The 10,901-nt window shown below is 40.6% G+C and overlaps 3 protein-coding genes across 5 annotated transcripts in view; all 3 read left to right on the plus strand.

The window, feature by feature from the left end:
* Positions 1-393: 393 nt before the first annotated feature.
* Positions 394-2,563, plus strand: LOC146314967 (NLR family CARD domain-containing protein 3-like). The gene is made up of 2 exons (XM_084735293.1): positions 394-608; positions 750-2,563. Exons 1-2 carry the CDS (start codon positions 419-421, stop codon positions 2,561-2,563), a joined length of 2,004 nt encoding a protein of 667 aa, XP_084591419.1. The 5' UTR covers positions 394-418.
* Positions 2,564-5,048: 2,485 nt separating this feature from the next.
* On the plus strand, positions 5,049-9,616 carry LOC146314968 (tripartite motif-containing protein 14-like; the record flags this gene model as incomplete). Its single annotated transcript, XM_084736512.1, has 5 exons — positions 5,049-5,233; positions 5,739-5,785; positions 5,926-6,513; positions 7,759-7,925; positions 9,572-9,616. Coding segments are annotated over 5 exons (1,032 nt in total), but the record flags the coding sequence as incomplete, so codon positions are not given.
* The window catches only part of aifm2 (AIF family member 2, ferroptosis suppressor), a 6,954-nt gene continuing 3,859 nt past the window's right edge, over positions 7,807-10,901 (plus strand). The window contains exons 1-3 of one of the 3 annotated variants that reach the window (XM_084736611.1): positions 7,807-7,925; positions 9,645-9,766; positions 10,331-10,507. In XM_084736611.1, coding sequence (XP_084592737.1) covers positions 10,333-10,507 — 175 coding nt within the window. In that variant the 5' untranslated portion in view covers positions 7,807-7,925; positions 9,645-9,766; positions 10,331-10,332. Of the gene's footprint in view, positions 7,926-9,571; positions 9,767-10,330; positions 10,508-10,901 lie in introns of all 3 variants that reach the window. The other 2 variants (XM_084736614.1, XM_084736615.1) reach the window with 2 other exon arrangements.

Raw genomic sequence — 10,901 nt, forward strand, 5'->3', positions numbered from 1 at the left:
CTACCCAAATACAAATATACAGTGTGAAAAATATTAAATCACTAACTGGCTTTGTCCCAGTGTGTTGTGGGTGTAGTGTAGGTTTAAACAGTTTAAACTGGAAATAAGAAACATAATGTAAGTGAATTCATGATTCCCCCTCAGAGTCGACCCGGAGAGCTCAGAGGTTCCCAGTGATCCGTCTGCCCAGCAGCAGCAAACACACCTGGACTCCTCCATATTTATGGTCTGTACATGTACAACAAATACTTGTACATCTATTCTGTTCTGTTCACAATAATCCTGATGCTGCACTTTTAGACCAGTGTCAGTCCAACATGGATCTGATCTTTGTTTCCGTGATTTCAATTTTTGTAATTCATAAAATTCTCTGCTTCAGACACTGGAAGACAACATTGTTGCTTTTGTGAAGAAAGAGATGAAGGAGATCCAGAAGATTCTGAGTTCAGATTACCCAGAATGCTTAGAGACTCAGAGGGAGGATGAGGGAGTGGCTGATGGTGAGGATGACAAGCAGATGAGGAGCAGCAGAGAAGCATTTCTGAAGATCACACTGCACTTCCTGAGGAGAATGAAGCAGGAGGAGCTGGCTGACCGTCTGCAGAGCAGTAAGAGGATTTCTTCAAAGATTTAACATGTTGGATGACTTGGACATTAACTAATGTCTCAAGAGATGGAGAAAAACATAATCATGTAGTCTTTCTTTGAGGTATAATGTTACTTATTGATTGTTTTTATTGTCTGTTCAGGATATCCTGTTCCAGTTTGTTTCCAGAGTAAACTTAAATCTAACCTGAAGAAGAAGTTCCAGTGTGTGTTTGAGGGGATCGCTAAAGCAGGAAACCCTAAAACCCCTCTGAACCAGATCTACACAGAGCTCTACATCACAGAGGGAGGGGCTTCAGAGGTCAATGATGAACATGAGGTCAGACAGATTGAAACAGCATCCAGGAAACCAGACAGACCAGAAACAACAATCAGACATGAAGACATCTTTAAACCCTCACCTGGAAGAGATGGACCAATCAGAACAGTGATGACAAAGGGAGTGGCTGGCATCGGGAAAACAGTCTTAACACAGAAGTTCACTCTGGACTGGACTGAAGACAAAACCAACCAGGACATACAGTTCATGTTTCCGTTCACTTTCAGAGAGCTGAATGTGCTGAAAGAAGAAAAGTTCAGTTTGGTGGAACTTGTTCATCTCTTCTTCACTGAAACCAAAGAAGCAGGAATCTGCAGGTTTGAAGAGTTCCAGGTTGTGTTCATCTTTGATGGTCTGGATGAGTGTCGACTTCCTCTGGACTTCCACAACAATGAGATCCTGACTGATGTTACAGAGTCCACCTCAGTGGATGTGCTGCTGACAAACCTCATCAGGGGGAAACTGCTTCCCTCTGCTCGCCTCTGGATAACCACACGACCTGCAGCAGCCAATCAGATCCCTCCTGGGTGTGTTGACAGGGTGACAGAGGTCAGAGGGTTCACTGACCCACAGAAGGAGGAGTACTTCAGGAAGAGATTCAGAAATAAGAAGCAGAGCAGCAGAATCATCTCCCACATCAAGACATCACGAAGCCTCCACATCATGTGTCACATCCCAGTCTTCTGCTGGATCACTGCTACAGTTCTGGAGGACGTGTTGAAGACCAGAGAGGGAGGAGAGCTGCCCAAGACCCTGACTGAGATGTACATCCACTTCCTGGTGGTTCAGTCCAAACTGAAGAACGTCAAGTATGATGGAGGATCTGAGACGGATCCACACTGGAGTCCAGAGAGCAGGGAGATGATTGAGTCTCTGGGAAAACTGGCTTTTGATCAGCTGCAGAAAGGAAACCTGATCTTCTATGAATCAGACCTGACAGAGTGCGGCATCGATATCACAGCAGCCTCAGTGTACTCAGGAGTGTTCACACAGATCTTTATAGAGGAGAGAGGACTGTACCAGGACAAGGTGTTCTGCTTCGTCCATCTGAGTGTTCAGGAGTTTCTGGCTGCTCTTCATGTCCATCTGACATTCATCAACTCTGGAGTCAATCTGCTGTCAGAAGAACAATCAACATCCCAGAAATCTGAAACAAGACAAGACGAATCTGCAGAGACACACTTCTTCCAGAGTGCTGTGGACAAGACCTTACAGAGTCCTAATGGACACCTGGACTTGTTCCTCCGATTCCTCCTGGGTCTTTCACTACAGACCAATCAGATTCTCCTACATGGTTTGCTGACACAGACAGGAAGTAGCTCACAGTCCAACCAGGAAACAGTCCAGTACATCAAGAAGAAGATCAGTGAGAATCTGTCTCCAGAGAGAAGCATCAATCTGTTCCACTGCCTGAATGAACTGAATGATGGTTCTCTAGTGGATCAGATCCAACAGTCCCTGAGTTCAGGACGTCTGTCCACAGAGAAACTGTCTCCTGCTCAGTGGTCAGCTCTGGTCTTCATCTTACTGTCATCAGAAAAAGATCTGGACGTGTTTGACCTGAAGAAGTTCTCTGCTTCAGAGGAGGCTCTTCTGAGGCTGCTGCCAGTGGTCAAAGCCTCCAACAAAGCTCTGTGAGTACACAGATAAAGTCTATGGATTTATTTTTCAGATTTTCAGTGGTGTGTTATATTTTCATGAGCGAGGGAAAACCCTTTCTTTCTTTGTCTCATCAGACTGAGTGGCTGTAACCTGTCAGAGAGAAGCTGTGAAGCTCTGTCCTCAGTTCTCAGCTCTCAGTCCTCCAGTCTGAGAGACCTGGACCTGAGTAACAACAACCTGCAGGACTCAGGAGTGAAACTTCTGTCTTCTGGACTGATGAGTTCACACTGCACACTGGAAACTCTCAGGTTAGAGTTCATCATGTTTAATTGATCACTATTTCCCTTTACATATATTCCTCACCTCAGTATGGACTTTGGTTTCTTTAGTTTCTAAACTTATATTTCAGTATATTTTCAGACACAATCATCACAAAGACATATCATTAAAACGACATTTGTACAACATCACATTAAATTTCTTTTTGTATCACCTTAAGTTCAAGTTATCCTGAAGTGAACTCAGTTTGCAGTTAATGAATGTGAACATGAGTGTTGTTCAGTCCTGAGTGAGAGAACAGGACTGACATCATCAGCTGTGAGCCACATTAGCAGGAAAGGTTAGTTTGTGGCTGCTTTTAACCTTAAAATCTGACTTTGGCTTTTTTACTTTCAAAATGATTCCATGTTTCCAGATTGTAACATTTTCATTCGATTTTATCTTGTTACCTTTCATAATTAGGTCTGAAACAGTAGTACTGGGCTCCTTTAGGTTCCCTTTCTGTATTTTGCTTTTCCTTTAACTCATATTTTAGAGAATAGCTAGGACTTCACATGTCAGGAGGGCTAACATGGCTACTCCAGTCAGATTCATCGCCTAGAATGTAAAAGCTATGAATAATCTGAATCTGATAAAATAGTTGTGTAAAATAGCAGATCACATCAGGCTGTGCCAGTTTCTGCTTCCAGTGTTATCTCTACTATCTCTTCAGTTTCTCTTCTTTTTCCTCTGTACTTCCCTTTGTTTATGAAGTAAGGAACTTTGGATCACAACAGAATCCAGTGTTCATTACTTGTGAAGCTCCAGTGTTAGGGTGAAGTTAGGGAAAAAGTGACTGTGTTGTTGGAGTAATATTTTGTGTACATGTCCTGTTTGTAAAGTCATGCTTTATAGTTTTAGAACTATTCATAGAACTGTGCAGGGCAGCTCTATAATACATTATATAGTAACATTTGACTCAGTAAATATTACCATAGATTAGCAATTTGCCCTCAATCTTATGAGATTAAAATGATATAGTCCAAATTTCATTGTAGATGTATTTTGTATTCTCTGTGGATCTTCTGGTTTTGCAAGAACATACTGTGCATCCAGCGTTATCGAGTATCAAACCAGTATCATTTCAGTTGCAAGTATCATATTGGTATTGAGTATTGTCATACTATGATATTGGTATCAAAGTCCGACTTTTGGCATCATGACAACACTAATAGCACCCTCCTTCCAAGGTCAGTATACCCAGTTAAAGGGATAGTTCAGTTTTTTTTAAGTGGCGTTGTATGATGTATGTATGTATGTTTACCTTCAGTAAATGGTGGTCAGTCCCAGTTAGTAGAAGTGGATCTTGCAAGTTTCTGAGCCAAACAGCTGAGTGCACTAGAAGCTCCCATGTGTGGAAACGTATGGAAGGACTATAGTTGGAAAAATGTAGTGCCAAAATAAAAAGCTGTCTGGCGGCAAAAGAAAGCAGTGAAAAAAAAGATCTTCTTTAGTATACACTTGAGCGGGTATCGATTTTTTAGGTAGACCTTTATTTATGTGGTTAAACATTTTTTCTGCCAACCCCGTCTGCAGCAGTACAATGCTCAGCTCCACTGCTGGGACTTCTCTAGTCTACTTCTAACCTGGATCACGCTGATCACCATCAACTGAAGGTAATTCATTATGTATAATAACCTTCACACACATCGGATAGGTCAAGTTCTAGAACTCCATCTGTAATGTCCAGAGCTTTTTCCCTATTTGTGGATCAGAAGGGACACGTATGTCCTCGGATGTCTCATGGCTGCACTTTTCCTCTGAATACGTACTGTATTGACTGACTATAACTGCCTCCATGGGCATATTTACTAGCATCAACAAAAAGGTTTCACAGTGGTTTTACACTCCTTACTATGGATAACATTAAAAGTATTTCAGCACACTCTAGAGTTACACAAAAAAAACACCTAAACCTGTAGGGTAAATTAATTTATCTACAAGGAAGGCTGAATAATTCTTACTGCATCCATGTGGATCATTAAATGGTGATAAAGTTAGTAGATTCAGTTGAAACAAAAAGCAGAGATCAGAGACTTATCTAATATTTTAATCTATATTTTAATCTTAATCCCTCTTATATCAATTTTTCTTATTGATTTGTCTTTCTATTCATCTCTGTATCGATCAGAACTGGCAGACGCCACAGATATGGGAACTTAATGGAACCCTTTGACTATGGAACGTGTGTGTTGATGTGTGTGTTTGCAGCCTGTCAGGTTGTCTGATCACAGAGGAAGGCTGTTCTTCTCTGGCCTCAGCTCTGACCTCCAGCCCCTCCCACCTGACAGAACTGGACCTGAGCTACAATCATCCAGGAGACTCAGGAGTGAAACTGTTGTCCGCAGCCTTCCTGGAGGGTCCACACAGGAGACAAAACACTGCCAGGTATGAAACAGATCACAGACAGTCAGTCTAATAGAGGAAGAAGAGCTGGAAACCTTTTCTCCATCACACCGTCAGCCTGGTTCACATGACCCCGATACACCAAACTTACCTCTAACAAGCTGTTGAAGAAAGAGTCTTTCAGGTCCAAGGTCTCTGGCTGCAGTGGAGAACACGGTGACACGATCCTGTCACCTGTTACCAACTCACCTGTTTACCTGAGGAATGTTCCAAACAGCTGTATTTGGATTGTATGTCAGATGTTTGTTAAACCCCAAGTGGAAAGAAATCAGTTAATGCAGACTGAAGTATTTGATGTTTGATTTGTCGATATAATACTGATTAATAATATAATGAATATGTGAAATTTATGAGATGTAGGCGTCAGCCAATAAGAAGCTCCAGTGAACTAAAACGATAGCAGCTCATTAATAACAGTGCTTCATATGAACATGTGTATGAGAGTCATGTAATGTCCATGTCGGTCTGATGCCCCTCCTCTTTTCAGGGTGGAGCCTGGTGGAGCTCGATGGTTGAGACCAGGTCTGAAGAAGTGTAAGTGTGTTTTAATTTGATTCATGAAAACAAAGCAAATTCAACTGTCTTCAGATCTCTGATGTCATCATCAAACTGTGAATTAATGAACAGATGATGGATTAATAACTGCAGCTGCGCCGTGTTTTCTTCTCCATCAGATTCCTGTGAACTCACAATCGACACAAACACAATAATGAGGAAACTCAGACTGTCTGACAACAAGTCGAGGGTGGCATGTGGGGAGGAGATTCTGTCTTATCCTGATCATCCGGACAGATTTGACTACTTTCGCCAGGTGCTGTGTACAAACGGTCTGACTGGTCGCTGTTACTGGGAGGTTGAGTGGAGAGAAGGGGTTTCTATCGCAGTGACTTACAGAGGAATCAGAAGGAAAGGAAGCGGAGCAGACTGTTTGTTTGGAAGAAATGATCAGTCCTGGTGTCTGAGCTGCACTGATGGTGGTTACTCTGCCTGGCACAATGAGAGAAGAATATCCATCACCTCCTCCTCCTCCTCCTCCTCCTCCTCCTCCTCCTCCTCCTCCTCCTCTGTCTCTCACAGAGTAGCAGTGTATGTGGACTGTCCTGCTGGCTCTCTGTCCTTCTACAGAGTCTCCTCTGACACACTGATCCACCTCCACACCTTCAACACCACATTCACTGAACCTCTTCATCCTGGATTTGGGTTCTGGTCTGACTGGTCTGGTTCCTCAGTGACTCTGTGTTCTCCGTCTCCTACCCTGGAATGTGAGTAGGATCTGAGTTTGTCCTGCGGGGGGCGCTAGAGGAAAGATCTTGGACTTATTCAAACCTAAGGGAACAAAAATTAAATTCTTACGTAAAGTTTAATCTTCCTTTATAATGAACAGTTTTTAGGATCAAATTTCCTCTTTCTAAACCACAGTTAGAGGGAAAGTCTTTTTTTAATGATCGACTTCCATACATCACTGACTGTCTGGTTGTTTGAGGAAACTTTTATTCTATTCAAAAACAAAAGTGTAAAATTTCAGTTTTCTTCATTTTTTCTCCACTTATATAAACATGATGTTAATGTTAGTTGTTGTTTTAGTGAACTGAAGATATCCAACACTTTATGCTGTCAACACACTTACTACTCAACATATTTACTTTTCTTTACTTTCTTCTGAACATTTTTGGTTTTACTGATTATTTTTCTGTTAAAGCTACTAATTTCTATACTATTACATTGATTTTACTGTTGGCAAAACATTTTCATAAATCTGCCAATCATTTATTTTTAGTCTGACTAAACATAACTATTATTAACACAGATTTGTGTTATAAGAACTAAGCTTGTAAAACATTATACTCTTGAGCTTTATGTAAGTATTTTTGTGTAATATTCTGGTTGTGATGTCTGTAACATCATTGCAATGTATTGTTTCTGCCTCTAAACCCCTGTCTGTCTTTGTTATTGTTATTGTTCAATAAAGTTTAAAAATGAAACCTGATCATGACTCTCATGTGCAAAGGTAACAGAAGTATGCAGGTAATTTACTTCAGTAAAAGTAGTAAAATTGCTGTATAAAACTATATTACAGGAAGAAATCATTTAAACTATTTAGTTTAATCTGCAACAATGCATCTTATTTTATAAAATAGTGTAGCTGTGTCACTCCCACTGTGAGTTCCCCTGCACACAGATTCACTTCAGTTCACAATCAGAAAAATAAAAGAATAAAATCTCAGTGTCTCAGTAAATTATAAAAGTGATTATAACACTGATTATAAAAGGCTCAGTGTGGTTCTCAACTGAAGCTTCAAAAGTCAGTTGGTGATGTAAGAAAATCAATAGCAGATGGAAAGTTTTCATTTTTATTTTGTTTCATTTATATTTGATGTTTTGTGAGAATTTGTTTTGTTTCCATCTTTTATTACTTTGCGGTTAATATTGTTTCCAACATATTGTCACTTTATTTGTGAGTTCATTAATTAGTTAACTTTTATGTAAGAATAAAATATTTCCCACAGCCCCTGAAGGCGGCAGACGAGCCCGCCCCTCATGTGTTCAGAGCGCAGCTGTGATTGGTGGAGAGCTGCTGTCGTCAGAGGAGGAAACCTCAGCAGAAACCAGAAGCTGTGAATCAGGAGAGAATCTGAAAAGACGAAACATTTGGGAACATCCGCACCTGCGACAGGTGAGTTCACCTCCTGGCTCTGTTGTTTGTCACGTGACCGACCGACGGTTATTACTGTTGAAGCAGCACGACGCGAGGCGGAAACACGTCATGTTCGGAGGTCCTTCACGTTCGAGTAGTAGAAAAGTACTTCAGAATCTGAGTTGAAAGTGTTCTTGAAGTATCAGTGCAGTAAAATGTTTTCACTGGACAGGAAGAGAATGAAAACTTTAACAGATAATATCTCAAATAAAGTACAGGCAGCTCGTTGTACTTCAGTATAGTACTTGAGTACTTCGTTACCTTCCGCCACATATCAATATACCATATATCCACATATCAGAGTCAATTTATTTTCCATTTGCAGTGGAGACAACAATAAAAAACCAACAATAAAGAAAACAAAGTTCATCACAAACAAAATATGAGACAAACAAAACAAAACATTTCATAATAAAACACAGGATGTAAAAAAATACACACAGATAAATCCAGACAGACAGACAGACAGAGAGACAGACAGGCAGAGACAGACAGGCAGAGACAGACAGACAGACAGACAGAGAGACAGACAGGGAGACAGGCAGGGAGACAGGCAGACAGACAGACAGACAGAGACAGACAGGCAGAGACAGACAGACAGACAGAGAGACAGACAGACAGACAGACAGGCAGAGACAGACAGACAGACAGAGAGACAGACAGGCAGAGAGACAGACAGGCAGGCAGACAGACAGAGAGAGAGAGAGACAGGCAGAGAGACAGACAGACAGACAGGCAGAGACAGACAGACAGACAGACAGACAGGCAGAGACAGACAGACAGGCAGAGACAGACAGACAGACAGACAGACAGAGAGACAGACAGACAGACAGGCAGAGACAGACAGACAGAGAGAGAGACAGACAGACAGAGAGACAGACAGGCAGAGACAGACAGAGAGAGAGACAGACAGGCAGAGACAGACAGAGAGAGAGACAGACAGACAGACAGGCAGAGACAGACAGGCAGAGACAGACAGAGAGAGAGACAGACAGACAGACAGGCAGAGACAGACAGACAGACAGACAGACAGACAGACAGACAGGCAGAGACAGACAGACAGGCAGAGACAGACAGACAGACAGACAGAGAGACAGACAGACAGACAGGCAGAGACAGACAGACAGACAGAGACAGACAGACAGACAGGCAGACAGACAGACAGACAGACAGACAGTTGTGTTCAAAAGGAGTCACTGACTCTGATGCAGTGATTCTGGTTATTTTCACTCCAACATTTTGTACATAGTTTTGTATTTTTCATGTTTTTAATGACACTTTTCTGTTTGTCATTCAGGCAGAACCTGCTGTTTTCTTTCTTTATATATTTCTGTTTAATGTGTTTGAGGAAACTTCCTCATATCTGATCTTAATATTAATTCCTCTTGTTCAAATTAATCGTTTAGAGCGAGTAATAACTAATAATCGAATTTAAATGAGTTCTTGAAGCTCTTCTGTCGTACTCATGATTATAGTTTGATATTTTCTAAACTTTTTCCATATGATTGGTGATTTGTGCTGATATTTGAACGTGTCTTTATTAGTGGGCGGGGCCAGTGTTTGGAAAGTATCTGCTGATTCTGATCTCATATTTATATTTAGAATATTTCTGTGTTTTTCTGTAGTACTGCAGAGTGAAGGTCACGTCCTCCTCTGTCGAAGCCTCATGATGATGAATTCTTCTTCCTGTTTCTACAGTCTCAGTTCATCCAATAGAAACTCTGCTGCACTGAGTTTGGAAATGTTTCGTCACCATGTTTGGTAGATTAGCACATCATCATCATCATCGTCAGCAGACCTCAGACCGCAGCATCGCTCTCGTACGCTCTTTATACACTCTGATCACTCTGATCAATATTTATAATATTTATTATTACCTGCATCAGAGCCGTGACATCACGCTGCTTTAAGGGAAACATAATGTGACGTCACCTTTAAGATCAACCTCCAAAATACTTCTGAAAGATGAGCAGGGTGCAGCGGTAACGAAGTACTTTTACTCAAATTCTGTCCTTTAGTAGAATATTCAGGTATTTGTACTTGATTAAACCGTTTTTCTACTGTTTTCCACTTCTGCTCTACTGACAGAAATATTAGACTCCACCACATTTAACAGTTGAAAGTTATTTTTAGATTTCGCATAAAATTTACAGCCAGTTTATTTCATATAAACTCATATATGAACACATACAGTCAAAGATTAAACTACCAGAGTATCTAAAGCGGCCGCACTTCCTGTTTGAACATATTTTTCACGTCTTGTCTGTAATTATTATTTTCGTTATCAATCAATAAGTCAATCATTTTCTTAACTACTTGTTGTTTGGACCATAAAATGTTGATGACGTCCTCAGATGTCCTGCTGTGTGTTTGTGTCCTCGCAGAGATGGGGGCTCAGGCCTCGTCAGTGGACGGCGTCCACGTCGTGGTCGTTGGCGGAGGATTCGGAGGCATCGCTGCGTCTCAGCAGCTCAAATCTCGAGGACTCAGTTTCACTCTGATCGACATGAGAGACGCGTTTCATCACAACGTGGCGGCGCTCAGAGCGTCGGTTCAGTCCGGTACCATTTTTAACCTTCATGTTTTATTCAGTATTTTAGTTTTACGTGTTGTCATGATTTTGTTGCACTTTATTTATTTTTTAATGATTTAATTTAATGATAATTTTACCTTTTTCTTTATTTGTTCTAGACTTTGTTTAGTTTCATGTTTCCTTTTATTTTTTTATTCTTTACTTTTATTTTCATGATGATTTTTTTACTTTAAAAACTTTAAAACTTTTACAGTTTTTTTTATTTCATTTAAATGCACATATAAACTCTGTTGGTGTTGGTTTTTGTGCATTTTTTAAAGCAGTTTTAGGAGAGAAATATGTTTTTAGGGATTTGTGTGATTTTCTATATATTTTTGTATTTTAAAGGATTTTTTTAAAAGAAAAATAGCAAACAATTTAAA

Source organism: Lutjanus erythropterus, chromosome 14, assembly GCF_056507025.1.
Source record: "Lutjanus erythropterus isolate fLutEry1 chromosome 14, fLutEry1.hap2, whole genome shotgun sequence".
Lineage (NCBI taxonomy): Eukaryota > Metazoa > Chordata > Actinopteri > Lutjaniformes > Lutjanidae > Lutjanus > Lutjanus erythropterus.

What these genes read in the sequence shown, in the direction of transcription:
- LOC146314967 (XM_084735293.1), top strand. Translation starts at nt 419, where the DNA reads ATGAAGGAGATCCAGAAGATTCTGAGTTCAGATTACCCAGAATGCTTA. An exon ending in GGCTGACCGTCTGCAGAGCA is followed by an intron (nt 609 to 749) that starts GTAAGAGGATTT and finishes TTGTCTGTTCAG; the next exon opens with GATATCCTGTTCCAGTTTGT.